Consider the following 15,155-nt stretch of genomic DNA (forward strand, 5'->3'; position numbering starts at 1 on the left):
CTAAGACATCTAGGCCTTTAAATAGGACATAAAAATAATAGAAAACGGGTCCAGGCCCAAACAGATCATAAAATCGCATAAAACTGGCCCAAAACTCGTCTGGTTGACTTTTTTCGTATTCTGGTTGACTGGTTGACTTTTCTGGTTGACTGGTTGACTTTTCTGGTTTCTGGTTGACTTTTCAGCACTCTAATCATTCGGTACTTCAATTCTTCTTTCAAATCATTCAATTAGCCGCTCAGCGGTGAGTGCGTGAGTAGTTTTCTCCCCTCAGCGGCCATTTTGCCCCTCAGCGGTCCTCCCGTGAGCTCCTGAGTGCCGCTCAGCGATAAACTGCCGCTGAGCGGTAACTTCGGGTTCTCCTTTTGCACTTTTTGATGTCTTTTCTGATTCCATCTCTCTCCTTCTTCACTTCTTTCACCAAATTCACCTTAAAACCTACACACAAAACACTGAAATCAAGCATAAACCTGTCCAACTCTCTTATTTATGAAAATATGAGTAAAAGCATGATTTCAAGGTAGTTTCTAAGCATAAAGGTTGCTTTTAGTATCAATTTTAAGCATGAAAATAACAGTTTTTCAACTGTTATCACAACCCCAAACTTAGAACTTTGCTTGTCCTCAAGCAAGCAAGATGTAACTCAATCTTCTACCAATTCATATGATGGCTCACTTCATTCAAAATTCCTCTTTTCAAGATAAGTAGCAACTTCAATCAAACTTATGACCAAGAGTTAAATCAAGATGTGCACATGCTTTAGTGTTCACAAAGTCATTTAAATTCCAACAAATGGCCTTGGTCACATGATGCAAAACAAGCAATTGATTCAATCATAGAAAACCTGGGCAAAGTCATTCATGCTTTCAAAGTAATAGCATTCAACAATAACAACTCTGGAGCTCAAAACCTCACATATAAGCTCATTCACATTTGACATACACATCCTGCTTAATCTCAAAACCACAATCGTAATATCCTGCATTTGTTCACAAAGCTTGTGAATCACCTGTATAAGCATTTTATGTGCACATCATCTCAACATCAATCAATCAAAAAGCATCATCAAGCATTACTTATCAAACAATCACAGTTAATAGCAAACCATCATAACAAACCAGGTGTCCAATAGAGTACATCAAACCCTAATCTAAAAACATAAAATACTTACAGGATACTGGGTTGCCTCCCAGTAAGCGCTTGTTTAACGTCACGAGCCTGACCCAAACTTTCAAGGATCAACCAACAACATCATTGTGGAAAATTGTTGCACCTCTCCCCCTAGATAAGGCTTGAGACATTGACCATTCACCACCCAACTTCTCTGTGGATCATCAGCAGCTGGATTAAATATTTCAATTGCTCCATGCAGATGCACTTCTTTTATCACAAATGGTCCTGACCATTTTGACTTCAGCTTCCCAGGAAATATCTTCAATCTTGAATTGAACAATAGTACCTGTTGTCCTGGATTGAAAACTCTATTCACCAACTTCCTGTCATGATAAAATTTAATCTTGTCTTTGTAAGCCTTGGATGAATCATATGCATGTAATCGCATTTCTTCAAGCTCCAAAATCTGCCTTCTGCGTGTGCATTGAGTTTAATAAGGATCAAAATTCAAGAATTTCAAAGCCCATAATGCTCTATGCTCCAATTCTACTGGCAAATGGCATGCTTTCCCATAGACTAATTGAAATGGTGATAATCCCATAGACGTCTTCATTGCTGTCCTATAAGCCCAAAGAGCATCATCCAATTTGAGAGACCAATCCTTTCTTGATGAAGTCACTGTTTTTTCCAGGATCCTTTTTATCTCCCTGTTAGACACCTCAGCTTGTCCATTGGTTTGTGGATGATAGGGTGCAGCTACCTTATGTTTTACTCCATAGTGTTTGAGTACTTTCTCTAGCTGATAATTGCAAAAATGTGATCCTCCATCACTAATCAACACTCTTGGAGTGCCAAAACGTGAGAATATCTGCCTTTTCAGGAATTTAATTACCGTGCTAGCATCATTTTTAGGACAAGCTAATGCTTCCACCCATTTACTCACATAATCCACTGCTACCAGGATATATTCATTGTTGAAAGATGGAGGGAAGGGTCCAACAAAGTCAATACCCCAACAATCAAAAACCTCAACCTCTAAAATACCTTGTAAAGGCATCTCATGACGTTTAGTGATTGTCCCTGCTCTTTGACATTTATCACAATTTCTAGCATGATTATGGGCATCTTTAAATAAAGTTGGCCAATAAAACCCACAAATCAATGAGAACTCCCCTTTTCATAACAAAGATAGCAGTCACCAAACTAGGTGCCATCAGAGACCCAAGTATCCTTGATTCCTTCTTTCCATATTCCCCATCTCCATCTCACTCTTGGGAATTTGCTTCTGCATGAAGAGATCAGGCCGCCAGCAACATATGAATCAACATCACGATGGATAAGAAGAGAAACATCACACAACTGGGTGCTTTTATCCAAAACAGAAGAAATAAATGCAAGAGTACCCTCCACTTCATGGACCACTAGATGTGCAATAAGTTGTTTTATCATCTTCATACCAATCCCATCTGCCAAACCTCCCCGTCTAAATGAATTCTCTATCACATGCCAGGCTCCAGGACCTAAACTAAGACATGTTATGTTCGGAAAACAACCCAACAAAGTATCAATCCCAAACACTGCTGCATCAACCTGTTTTCTTCTTCCTACCAAATCCAAGGTAAGTCTCTTCACCGTGCTGCAGTGACGAAACATAGTAAACAAAAAACCAAGAGAGAGGCATTCTACACTGAGCTGAAGGCATTGTATATTAGCACAATTTTTCAACCTGAGCTCATCAGTATTCTCGAGGGAGAGATTAAAATTGGACAAGGAAGGGGCCTCAAGGACAACCAACTTAGGTTTGATGCATCTGAGATCAAAATCAACAAGGCAAGGTGCACATATGATCAAAGAAAGTGGAGCATTTGAGACCGACCATTGACAAGTGGTAAGGTGTAACAAATTAATCTTAGGCTCCTTAAGTCCACCAACCCCAATAAGACTGAGTTGAGTCAAATTAGGGAAACAAGCATTGATCCTGCTTAAGTCCTCATCATCCAGTCTCACAAACTCAAGGGTCAAATGTCTCAACGTTGGCATCAAACACAAACCATCCACGGATAACCACGCATTCCTCACGACCAATTTCCCAAGATTATGGCCTGAATAAGACACATTGCAAATTTCCATGAGAGACAAATAAAACTTAGATTCATATTCTTATGGGATGTTTGGATGGATAGAAAGAAGATATAAATGAATACAATACGTTTTTTTGGTTGATTTAAGAGAAAGTGTTTTAAAATAAAAATTCAATAATTTCTTTCCATCATATTTCACTTCTACTCAAATTTCGACATTGATGGTACGTTTAACAGGGAGGAAAGAACGTTGATGAACTATTTTCTTTGGTTGGAGAGAAAATGAAAGGAAAAAAAATGTAACTAACAAAAGTTCAAATATTACGTTTTTCTCTTCAATTCTACCTTCCAAACATACCATTAGGTTCTTTTAATATTATTTCATCCAGAGTAATCTAAACAAATGTTAATCTTCAACACAAATTGAAACACCAATTCTGACGGAAAGAATACGAAACACGCGCAAGAAACTGCATTCTTGTAAGAGAAAGAAAGTATGAAGAAAGAAAAATTGAGAATCAAGAAGCTAACAGGTGGAAGAGATGAGGGACAAGGCTTCGGATCGGCGCCAACAAGACTGGACCCAGAAATCGGAGACGGAGAAAGATTTCAGAGCGTGGGAAATGGATGGAAGCCACTCTCTGATGAAGTTCATGTCGGTAAGGTAGAGATCGTCGGACTCATCCTCGACGTCGTCGAAGGAGACGCCACCGAGGGCGCGATCGACGCCCAGCGAGACGGAGTCAAGAGTGGAGGTGGAGCGGAATACGAGGTGAGAGAAAACGGTCTTGAAGGGAGTGACGAGGTGCTTGGTCTCCGGCGAACGGGACTTGAGGTAGCGCGACATGGAACAGACCACGTTCAGCCACCGCACCTCGTATGACGCCGCGTTTAGACCCTTGGACACCGCCCTGCACCGCGCCACATTGGTAGTGTCCGTTAAACGACTCACAATTTCCACCAACAGCGACGCCGGAAGCTCCTCCATCATCGCCAATCGAATTGCGCAATTGCATTCAACATAGAGAGAGAGAAAAGAGTTTGTGTTTGCGTTTTGTTTTTCGGTGGATAAAGATAGTTTGAAAACATTGAGAATATTTTGACAAAGGTCACGTGGCAAAATCACATGGAATATAAATTAGAAAATGAAAAATGACGTGGAAATGAAGTGGAAATGAAGTGAGGTAGGATATCAAGTGGAGAGTTGATTTTGTGATTTCAAAATTAGAATTTGAGTTTGGGTTAGAGAGAACCTAAATAATCGTTTTTTCTCTTACATGCGTTGTTAGAGTTTACCATTCGTCTAAGTATTGCTGTTGACATATTCCTTTCATCCATCGATAAGTGTTTGTTGTCGTTTGAACCTTTGGAAGGAACAAGCATCAAAAGGGATGCGTTTTCACCGTTTCGTTGTCGTTGGACTATTTGGTTATGCCATTTATATAGAATTTCATGTATAATGAACCATTCTCTGTAAAAATCAAAGTGCAAAAACTGCATTGGTAGCAAAGAGAAGATAAGTGGAGAATTCAGGCAAATGTTTTGTACAAGCAGGTCAATTATGAAAATGACATTCATTTTGAAGTGCCTAATTTATTCTTTAACGATTTTTGAACATAAAAGTGATGTCGACAAAATTATTATGCCATTTATATAGAATTTCATGTCTAAGAAACCATCTTTTGTAAATATCAAAGTGCAGAAACTGCATTGGTAGCAAAAGCAAAATAAGTGAGAGACACGTCAACTATGAAAAATGACATTCATCTTAAAGTGTCTAATTTATTCCTTAACAATTTTTTAATATAGAAGTGATGTCGAGACAATTATTATGTCATTTATATAGAATTTCATATCCAAGGAACTATCTTTTTGTAAAACTCAAAGTGCAGAAACTACATCGGTAACAAAGACAAGAGTCATTCTAATTTATTCCTTAACCATTTTTGAACATAAAATTGATGTCGAAACAATTATTATGCCATTTATATAGAATTTTATGTTCAAAGAACCATTTTTTGCAAAAATCAAAATGCAGGAAATGGTAGCAAAGACAAAATTCATTTTGAATGTCATTTTCACAGTTGATCTGTCTGTGCAAAATCTTTGCTTGAACTTTTCACTTATTTTGACTTTATTATCGATACAGTTGGACAGCGGCGAACGCTTATCATTAAGTGGGAGAGACGACTATACAACATACAGACGTTATGACGAACTGTAAAATCCAACAATGATGGACAATAGGCACACTTCTAAGTGGTTGGAAAGGGAGACGATTCTCTAGGGTTCTTGACACCCAAACTCAGATTCTAAAATCACAAAATGAACCCCTCCACTTAAAACCCCATACCACTTCATTTCCACGTCATTATCCTTTTTGGGTGACTGTGGAATTTTAACTATTTACATAGTTTGACGTAAGCGAAATGTCGAATATGCCCTTGCCATAAAGTTCGCTATATTTCGAAAACCCTAGTGAGAGAAATAGGAGGTTTGGTTAGAGAATTTAGAGAGATGGGAAGGAGGATCCTGAACGATGCCTTGAGGAGTATGGTGAATGCAGAGAGAAGAGGGAAAGCTATGGTGGAACTCAAGCCAATTTCCACTGTTATGTCTTCATTTCTTCGAATCATGAAAAACCATGGTATCTTTTCTTTCTCCAGCCACTATTTTTATAATTTGTATTCTTTTTTCTAAAACTCGAAACCCCTTTTAACTGCTTCACAATTTCAAATCTGGCAATAATGAAATGGTATGAATTCGCTTTTCAAAAGTGATTTCAGTCTCTGAAATTTATGTCATCAGAGTTTGAATGACTTTCGTTGTTGATTTGGTTACTGTCATCCTTTTCCGTCTGAGTCTGAGCATGACTTTCCGTGTGTGAAATATCTTTAAGATTGCAAGGGTCCATGAACCGATATAAAGTTCTTTAAGATTCTAACAGTTACTCTGTACTGTGCCACTGTTAGTGTAGTTAATTTGGCTTAAATTCCTAATAGGTTATATCAAAGACTTTCAAGTCTATGATTCGCATAGAGTGGGGAGGATAACGGTTGAACTACAAGGTAGGATTAACGATTGCAAGGCTCTTACATACCGAAAAGATATGAAGGCAAGGGATCTTGAAGCCTACAGATTGCAGACTCTTCCTACTCATCAGGTTGGTTTATGTTAATGATTCGTTTTCGTGTCACAGCTTCCGACTGCTGTTTTTGTCTGATTGTGGTTGTTATAATTTGTGTTTTAAGAATGATATGTCAATGGAAATCAAAGGAAAAAGATAATTGTGCCTTTCTATTGCTGTGTGCAGTGGGGTTATGTTGTGATTACTACTCCTGACGGTGTTTTGGATCATGAAGAAGCCATTAAGAAGAATGTAGGCGGCCAGGTTCTTGGTTACTTTCACTGAAATGATCGTTGCCATGCTATTTTGGCTGTGTATCACGTTCAGTTATGTTTCCAGATAAACATTCAAAGATTTTTTTTTTCCTGTATGAATGTTATAAGATAGCAGCTCATGCATGGAGAGTATGATGAATTGCATTCGATGCTTTGTGGAAATTAGTCCTGTTTTGGTTAAATGGTATTTTAAACATGAAGGAATGTTATGCCTCCTATTTCTTAATGTACTTCAAGTTCCAAGTCATGTAGTCTAGGGTTAATTCTATCATTCTACGCAGTGGTTTCCTTTTTCTCAAGAATTGCAGTTTTGGATAAGAAGATATTTCATGTAAACGATGACAACGTTTTAATTAATCTCCATCCCTGTTTCTCAGTAGTCATTTATGATATGCTTAACAAATTCAAGCCCAATTATTTTGCTACATTTTTCAGCTCGTCAGTAAACTACGAATGTTGAAATAGACGTGTACAAATGCATTTGCCATCCAATTTAGGGTGAAATAAGAAATACCTCTGCTAGTGAAAATTTCAGCTCCAGATTTCTAAGTATTACCTTGTTCTAATATTTCATGGAAGACAGTGAACATCGGCATCATTCATATTACTAGTTAGATATGAAAATTTCAAAATAGTAAGTTTATTGATATTTTAATTTTAGATGTGTGCAGAAACATTTGTGATATGTGTGGCAGTTCATTTGTAAAGTATGTAAATTTTCAATTGTAACGTTCGATCTTTGCGTAGCAGTTGTAAATTCCTTCTATCCTTGCCCTTACATTGTTACGTATATAATAACATTATTAATTTTTTATCTACGAAAATTAGTGATAGGTTGTTGGTTATGTGTAGCTTTGAACAACTCAATTTAATTTCTGAAGAAAGTCACTGTATAGAGGTTTCAAAATTATATTCGGTAGACGTTTTTAGCTATTTTGTGTATTAGTGTTTCATCTTATAATCTTGAGAAATTCAATGGTTAGTTTTTCTTGTGAGATTGAAGTGTCCTCGATGTTGTTTTTGGACTAATTTAGGTATCCACCTTATTTCTGCGATACCAAACTTCACGTTCCATTGTAGGCCAAGAATCACACATTTTATTTTATTAATAGTAAACAGCAACACTCGGTGATTCACATTACAGTCAAATAACTCCACAGTTTGAGGCAAATCAATTTTAACGAGGAACCATTTTGAAACTAAACAACTTCATTTTATTAAATACTTGAAATGATCAAAGCAGGAACTGGAGTACATAGTTCTTTAAAATGCAGTAAAGAAAGCCTAAACAAGCAATTTTAAGTCTGAGGATTGTTTCCAGAAGCACTTGGCAAGTGTTGCAGTTGTTCTTCAATGTTCCCAACACGCGATTGCAACGCATCAAACCTTGTAGTGATGACCATGTCCATGTTTCCAAATCTTGTTTGAAGGGCATCAAATCGAGTTTCAAAGGCATCAAATCTTGTACCAACAAAGGTTTGAAGTTGTTCTATGCGGTTGATTACATTATCTAGTGTTGTAGATGAACTGCCTTGTTCATCATCTTGTCCTTGATTCTGTTGACCTTCTTGTAAGGGGGGATGGGGGGCATTGCCTTTGGGAACCCATTCTCCTTCATCATTTTGCATATAACCAAATGATGCTAGAACTTCACAACCAATTCTTTGCTTGAACTTCAGTTCTGAAATGGGATAACTTTCAGTAGGCACTTCAAAGTGTTCCATGAAGATGGTTATCAAATGTGGATACGGCAACTTTGCGTTCTCCCTTAATGCTCTTTTCATCTTATATCTAATAAGATGTCCCCAGTTAATTTGAATGGAATTGAAAAATGCCCATAGCAGCATAATATCCTCTTCGGATGCCTGACCAATATTGGTTGCACGAGGAATTAATACTCTAGTGAGAACGTAATGAAGTATCCTTGGTTGAACCTTCATTTGCCCCGCTAGTATTCTAGATTGTATGGCTGCATCATCTCTACACACTAGTTGCCTTGCAGTGACAGAATCGTATTGTTCTTTCCACTCATCTACAACTTTGCCTTCGTAACAAACACCATCAGATGGGAGATTAGTCAGTTGTTGAAAAAGATTAGGGCTGACCCTAATTTTGACCCCTCTAACTTCGCTTCGAATAACCCCCGTATCCGATATTGACATGTTGCTATAGAACACTCTGACTAATTGTGGGTGGTAATGTCTTCTTAAACACACAAATTCAGTCAGCCCAGCTTCGTGTAATATGTCATAGAATTGAAAATTTTTTCCTTGAAAGTATTCGTCCTCTAGATACTTACTCTCCAAAATTTCCCGATTTACGAAATGTTGGGCATATTTCTCCTGTTGCTCATCCGACGAGAAGAGATCATTGGTAGGCGTAGGAGGGGATGACGATGGTGATGGGGTTGGACTCCGGCGACGGCGACGTCCACCAACGGAAGAAGATGCCTTTTGTTTCTTCGTTCCACGATCAGCCATTGTATTTCGTTTAGGGTTTTGCACTGAGAGAAGAGAGGTTTTCGAAACGAATATGAGGAAGGATGTGTTTTGGGCGGTTACGAACACGATTGCAAGTTATACACGTTATGCAGTGGGATAATTAGGTTTAATTAACTGAACACAGTAATCGATTACCAGAGCCTCGTAATCGATTACAAGGGCCTCGTAATCGATTACCAGAGCCTCGTAATCGATTACAATAACAAATACTGGTGTGGTCATATGCATCACATACATTCATTAAAGGAATTTCATCGAAGACCATTTTAACTTTGAAAAACAGAAAAAAGTTACAAAATAAGCAGCAAACAAGTTGTATATATCAGTTGATGTTGTTATCGAAATTGTTATGTACAGCTGACAACAACGACATAAATCCAAAATGACCCATTTCGGTATCTTGTGATAGTTGGATAGTGTCCGCTTCAAATTGTTCACGGTGATCACATTCAAGAACATTACTTGGTCTTTCGCCCTGAAACAACACAACTACTAAGTTAAACATAATTGATAGACTAAAAACTATTTAATAAATATTTTGACCGTAAATAATGACTCACGCATTGTTCGGTTGGTGGTGTTGAAGTGTTTGTCAATGAAGTTGACTTTCTTCTTTTGGTTTTTTTCTCAACAGTGGACTTCAACCTATTTGTGCGTGGACGTCCTTTTCGCTTAACAGTTGCAGGACTGTGTACAAGGACATCAGATGTTCCAACTGGAGTAAGTGGTATTGACGTGCATGCACCAGTATCGTATCTTAGTTGGCCTGCATCACTGATGATGTTATTTGTCATGGAAGAACTGAATCCAAATTTTGTACCCAAACAATTAAGTTCTTTTTCCAATTCAGTACTAGCTTCCTCAGACTCACATGCAACTTCAGCAATTTCATAAAAACGTTTGCACAACAGTTTGTATCTTTGCATCCGTGGTTCATTTGTCGAATTACTATACGATGTTGTTATTAGTGTGTGTCTTCTTCGAATGTTTTTGCTCCAGCGCCTCAAAATGTATTGTGAGGGAACACTGTAAACATCTTCTTGGCCAAATACCAACAGGGAATGGCGACATATAATTCCTCTAAACTCAAAGAGGTGGCAAGAGCAAGTGGTTGTCTGTGTTTTCTGTACAAATTGGCAATTTCTCTCGGGTAATCGTTTACAGGGGTCCTGTAAACGATTACCAGAGGCTTTTTTCAGCAGTCTCACTCATTCCTTGCACAGCTTGCTCCTCCAACTCATGAGGGGTCTCCCCACCCTCCTTGGCCTCACATCACATCACCATCCACCCTCTCCCAACACTGGAACACCTGCACAAGCCTCAGACAGGTGCAGATTAGCATAAAAGTCAGTTTTGTGTCCAATGGTGACCTGTGTTCATCTGACGGAGTACCTGTGTTGGACTTTCTGTACAAATTGGCAATTTCTCTCGGGTAATCGTTTACGGGGGTGCTGTAAACGATTACCAGAGCCCTTTTTGAACACTCTCACTCATTCGTTGCACACCTTGCTCCTCCAACTCATGAGGGGTCTCCCCACCCTCCTTGGCCTCACATCACATCACCATCGACCCTCTCCCACCACTGGAACACCTGCACAAGCCTCAAACAGGTGCAGATTAGCATAAAAGTCAGTTTTTTGTCCAATGGTGACCTGTGTTCATCTGATTGAGTACCAGTGTTGGACTTTCTGTACAAATGCCCAATTCCTCTCGGGTAATCGTTTACAGGGGTCCTGTAAACGATTACCAGAGCCTTTTTTCAGCAGTCTCACTCATTCCTTGCACACCTTGCTCCTCCAACTCATGAGGGGTCTCCCCACCCTCCTTTGACTCACATCACATCACCACCCATCCTCTACCACCACTGCAACACCTGCACCAGCCTCACAGAGGTGCAGAAGTGCCTAAAAGTCACTTTTTTTTCCAATGGTGACCTGTGTTCATCTGACTGAGTTCCTGTGTTGGACTTTCTGTACAAATTGGCAATTCCTCTCGGGTAATCGTTTACAGGGGTCCTGTAAACGATTACCATAGCCTTTTTTCAGCAGTCTCACTCATTCCTTGCACTACTTCGTCCCCCTACTCATCACGGGTCACTCCACGCTTCTTGCGTTCACATCAATCACCAACACCCATCTCCCCACTCAGAAATTGATCAAATCCTTCGCATTAATTACCATTAATTTTAGTGAAAATGGTCTCGTACTTTTCAAATTTTTATTATAATGCTGCGTTCATTTTTCAATCACTAATTTTGTCATTATAACAAACACAAATGCAAAGTTAAAACAATTCATTTCGAAATCCAACCACTATTCTTATTACAAACACATACTGTACATTGTCAAATAACATTAGTTACATATTTGAACATCTTATACATGTCAAAATTGTCAAATAACATTAGGTACATATTTTAACATCTTATACATGTCAAAATTGTCAAATAACATTAGGTACATATTTTAACATCTTATACATGTCAAAATTTGATAATTTCTTAGCAATCCTAGACAATGCCGTATAGATGTAGGGCTTCCATTCTGCTAATGTTCTCGTTGTCCAGGATCCAGTCACACACATATTTCTTTCTAATCCCAAGCAGCTCCTCCTGAAACCAACATTTTCCACATTAGAAACCAGGACATACAAGAATATTATCAAACACACAGTTCCAACTTACAGTTGTTTATTCAGGCATGCTTTTCCCATTGTATTTTTCATCTCCATCCCAGATTTCCATTGCTTTCAACATTATTACTCCACAATCATGTCTGAAATAATATACCCACAACATCAGATTACTTTTGCCCATATACATCACAATATAATCCGGCAGTACAGTTCAAGAAACTTACAAGTTTGGTTGGGATGGGATATTTGCTTGTTTAACTGTCAAAGGACCAATACTACCTTCCGGTATATTCATCAGGATGCAAAAAAACTGTGCCATATTTTCAGCCTACCAGTTAACAAAAACAATAATTACTTAAACAATGCAGGGTTATGTCATAATCACACGGTAATCAACAATGAAAGATGTCGAATCTTACAACGGCTGTGTCTATCCTTTTGCGGTCTCTGATCCCCTTCCCCAATGAATCAATCACAAAAATCTCCATTGACCTCAATTTCACTGAATAACACCACCAATGATCATCGTGGACAAATGGCAGAAACAACTACAAAAAATATAAACAATTTCAGTAACACATTTACAACCAAAAGTCGACAAGATTTGCAAATTCAAGGTTACTCACAAAGTCCGCCGTGGGTAATTCTTCAAGTCCAAAATGATCGGAACGCAAATAAGTGTTATAGTTATGAAGCGTGAATACATGCCGATTCTGAGGACGTTTCCTATAATCTGTAAGAATATGGTGCTGTGGACAATTTCAAAATCATCAATAAAAAATCGATCAAAAATACTTTCTTCAATCATAAATATGACACAATATCAAATTTTATTTACCGAGTATAACGGACTAAAATGAAACCTCTTAACAACACCGGACAACCTTTTCTCAAAGTACATAAAGACCGTACAAGCAAATAACACCACCTACACAATAAAAAATTTTCACATTACTAAAATAAACTATAACATGAAACACAACCAAATGTGACAATACTAACCATGTTATCAACGTATTTCATTGGGGCCAAAGTGTAAATTGAAGTCGTGCTCAAGCTTTGGCCAATTATCTCGCTTACAACCCTAAACATACAAATATTAGTCAATCACAAACAATACATATTCCTCAACCACAACTACAATTCATACCACATACCTGTGTACGTTCATCTCTCTGATGCTGATTGCTGTATACAATTGGTTTGCATCAACACTAGTGCTTGGATCACCAACAAAACTCCGCAATGGGGGTATAGCCAATGGCACCACCTCTGGTTCTCCTTCATCAGCATCATCTTCTATTTCAATAAAATTAATGTTACCAACAGTTTCATCATCCCCTCTTACTTCAGCATGTGCACCTAGGGGGTCATCAACTTCATTTCCATAACCTTTTTCTTCTCCCCCAACTTCAGCATTCTCCTCACCTCCAACTCCATGTCCATCACCTTCTTCTTCTCCCCCAACTTCAGCATTATCCTCACCTCCAACTCCACCCCCAACCTCTTCATCAGTGGCACATGCATCTTCTTCGTGAAAGATTGGAGTTTGATAAATTTCAAATAGCTCCCTAGTCAAAACTCCAATCTTGGCATTCAATGCTCTGATATGTTCGTTATTTTTCCTCAATCTCTCCTCCGCACCTGCTTCCCATGCCCCGTCATCAGAGCTTTCGTCTTCATCATCGTCTTTGTCAACCTTGGATCCTTCACCCAAGGATCCTTCGTCATCCATGTTGAAAGCTGCACGGATTTCCGGCCTATGACGATCTTCATTTCGTATATACCACTCCATATTTAACTGCACCAATAGCACACAACAAATTCAGACAAAATACACAATCCATTTTAACATACAAAATAACGAAAAACAAAACACTTACATCTCCGGTCATAAAAATATTTTCAATTTTTTCGGTCCTTGATTTAAACGGGAACCATCTCATTATGCGCGGGAAAAACCGGTGCGAAGGATGACCATGCAAAGAGAGTCTCTCAACCGCCCAAGCCTAAAATATCATAAAATTATTTCATCAAACATAATTCACAATGTTCTGCACTACATCAAAATAGTGAACTACATATCATATTACCTGCAAGACTGCCACATTGCCACTGAGAGTGACTGACTGGGGGATACCTGCTCCCATAATTTTCTTCTTACATTTATTTAAATTCTCTACAATGTGTTTATGTATATGTACACCGGTGCACCAATCATATAGACACAAACGGTCTAAGTCATCTAACACTCCAAAAGGCATGTTACAAACATGCCTTGATTTCCTAGGGAAATAGAAAACAACCAAACAAACTAATATATATAACCTACACACTACATCGACTTCAATGTTTTTATCATGAACAATGACATTAAACATGTCTGTCAAGTCCTTCAAACTGATGGTTTTTTATTTGAACATTTCACCAACCAATCCACCAACTACTTCATCAAAGGGAATCTCTAAACCACCTATTTCTAAACCTAAGCTCATCAACACATCAACAACTCTAAAGGGCACCAACTTTTGACTAACTCTAAAACTGTTATCATTTCCAACCCACCTGCTAACCATAACCTTCAATAATTTTAAATTCACCTCCACAGGGTTATTAATATTCACACACCACATAAATGGTGTCATCCTAATCCGATCCACATGACACTGTCGGAGTAAACGATTCATTTCAATTATGATCGATGAATCCATCGAGATAAGAAGTCGCCACTACAAAAAAAATCATAAAAATTTATTACTAACTACAATCCGTAAGATAATTAAATAATATATAAACAAAAAATTTAATTTTTTTCTTACACTTGCTTTTTTCCCTTCCATTGCAACGGCCCTAAGAAGACAACATTCCACACTCAGTTATATCATTCAACTTAATGAAAAACAAAAACACAGAGTAAAACACAATGTCAGGGCTAGCCCATTTTTACTTACACCAAAATGTAAGGGTTTCAACGCACGTTTTGAAGAAGGAGGAGAGAACGAAACCGAGGATGGAAGCTTCGAACACGGCAAGAGAACGAAGGCTTGAACGAACGAGAAGACGGACGACACACCGAGAGAGAAGACGGACGACAGAGAAGGCTTGAACGAACGAGAAGAAGGAAGGCTTGAACGAACGAGAAGAAGGAAGGCACCCTAAACCGCGAAACCCATATTTTGTCAAAATTTTATTTAGAAAGCCCAAAATACCCCTATGACCGTAACCCCTTCTCTGTTCCATTTTCAAATTACTGAGCCAATAGGAAGCTGCCACGTGCACGTTGTCAAAACTGTGTTAAAAAAGCGTTGTTGGAATAACATTTTCCTTTCGAAATATAGTGAACTTTATGGCAAGGGCATATTCGACATTTCGCTTACGTCAAACTATGTAAATAGTTAAAATTCCACAGTCACCCAAAAAGGAT

The 15,155-nt window shown here is 38.3% G+C and overlaps 3 protein-coding genes and 1 long non-coding RNA gene across 4 annotated transcripts; 1 reads left to right on the forward strand and 3 right to left on the reverse strand.

Moving 5' to 3' along the window:
• Positions 1 to 1,138: 1,138 nt before the first annotated feature.
• On the reverse strand, positions 1,139 to 4,185 carry LOC148196435 (F-box/LRR-repeat protein At4g29420-like). Its single transcript, XM_088094986.1, has 2 exons — positions 3,726 to 4,185; positions 1,139 to 3,215 (listed from the first exon to the last, which is right to left on the reverse strand). Exons 1-2 carry the CDS (start codon positions 4,183 to 4,185, stop codon positions 2,317 to 2,319), a joined length of 1,359 nt encoding a protein of 452 aa, XP_087951112.1. The 3' UTR covers positions 1,139 to 2,316.
• A 1,649-nt stretch (positions 4,186 to 5,834) lies between these two features.
• LOC148196436 (uncharacterized) lies at positions 5,835 to 6,843 on the forward strand. The gene is made up of 2 exons (XR_015780928.1): positions 5,835 to 6,357; positions 6,508 to 6,843. It is a non-coding gene; the product is annotated as an uncharacterized LOC148196436 (long non-coding RNA).
• A 2,576-nt stretch (positions 6,844 to 9,419) lies between these two features.
• LOC148196437 (uncharacterized) lies at positions 9,420 to 10,034 on the reverse strand. The gene is made up of 2 exons (XM_088094230.1): positions 9,658 to 10,034; positions 9,420 to 9,572 (listed from the first exon to the last, which is right to left on the reverse strand). Exons 1-2 carry the CDS (start codon positions 10,021 to 10,023, stop codon positions 9,420 to 9,422), a joined length of 519 nt encoding a protein of 172 aa, XP_087950356.1. The 5' UTR covers positions 10,024 to 10,034.
• Positions 10,035 to 11,786: 1,752 nt separating this feature from the next.
• Positions 11,787 to 14,564, reverse strand: LOC148196438 (uncharacterized). Its single transcript, XM_088095387.1, has 9 exons — positions 13,825 to 14,564; positions 13,615 to 13,740; positions 12,889 to 13,532; positions 12,734 to 12,815; positions 12,570 to 12,659; positions 12,358 to 12,480; positions 12,151 to 12,279; positions 11,956 to 12,059; positions 11,787 to 11,871 (listed from the first exon to the last, which is right to left on the reverse strand). Exons 1-9 carry the CDS (start codon positions 14,110 to 14,112, stop codon positions 11,787 to 11,789), a joined length of 1,671 nt encoding a protein of 556 aa, XP_087951513.1. The 5' UTR covers positions 14,113 to 14,564.
• Between the last annotated feature and the right edge of the window lie 591 nt (positions 14,565 to 15,155).

This window comes from Vigna umbellata, chromosome 7 (assembly GCF_029865625.1).
Source record: "Vigna umbellata cultivar VRB3 chromosome 7, Vumbellata_1.0, whole genome shotgun sequence".
Taxonomy (NCBI): Eukaryota; Viridiplantae; Streptophyta; class Magnoliopsida; order Fabales; family Fabaceae; genus Vigna; species Vigna umbellata.

Excerpts from the sequence above, each read along its gene's own strand:
- LOC148196438 (XM_088095387.1), bottom strand. The coding sequence starts at position 14,112 with ATGTTTAATGTCATTGTTCATGATAAAAACATTGAAGTCGATGTAGTG. Across the intron at positions 13,741-13,824 it reads GCAATGTGGCAGTCTTGCAG|GCTTGGGCGGTTGAGAGACT; the intron begins GTAATATGATAT and ends ATGATATTTTAG. Across the intron at positions 12,660-12,733 it reads TGAAATACGTTGATAACATG|GTGGTGTTATTTGCTTGTAC; the intron begins GTTAGTATTGTC and ends TTTATTGTGTAG.
- LOC148196435 (XM_088094986.1), bottom strand. The coding sequence starts at position 4,185 with ATGATGGAGGAGCTTCCGGCGTCGCTGTTGGTGGAAATTGTGAGTCGT. Across the intron at positions 3,216-3,725 it reads GTCCCTCATCTCTTCCACCT|GCCATAATCTTGGGAAATTG; the intron begins GTTAGCTTCTTG and ends TGTCTTATTCAG.
- LOC148196437 (XM_088094230.1), bottom strand. The coding sequence starts at position 10,023 with ATGCAAAGATACAAACTGTTGTGCAAACGTTTTTATGAAATTGCTGAA. Across the intron at positions 9,573-9,657 it reads CACCACCAACCGAACAATGC|GGCGAAAGACCAAGTAATGT; the intron begins GTGAGTCATTAT and ends GTGTTGTTTCAG.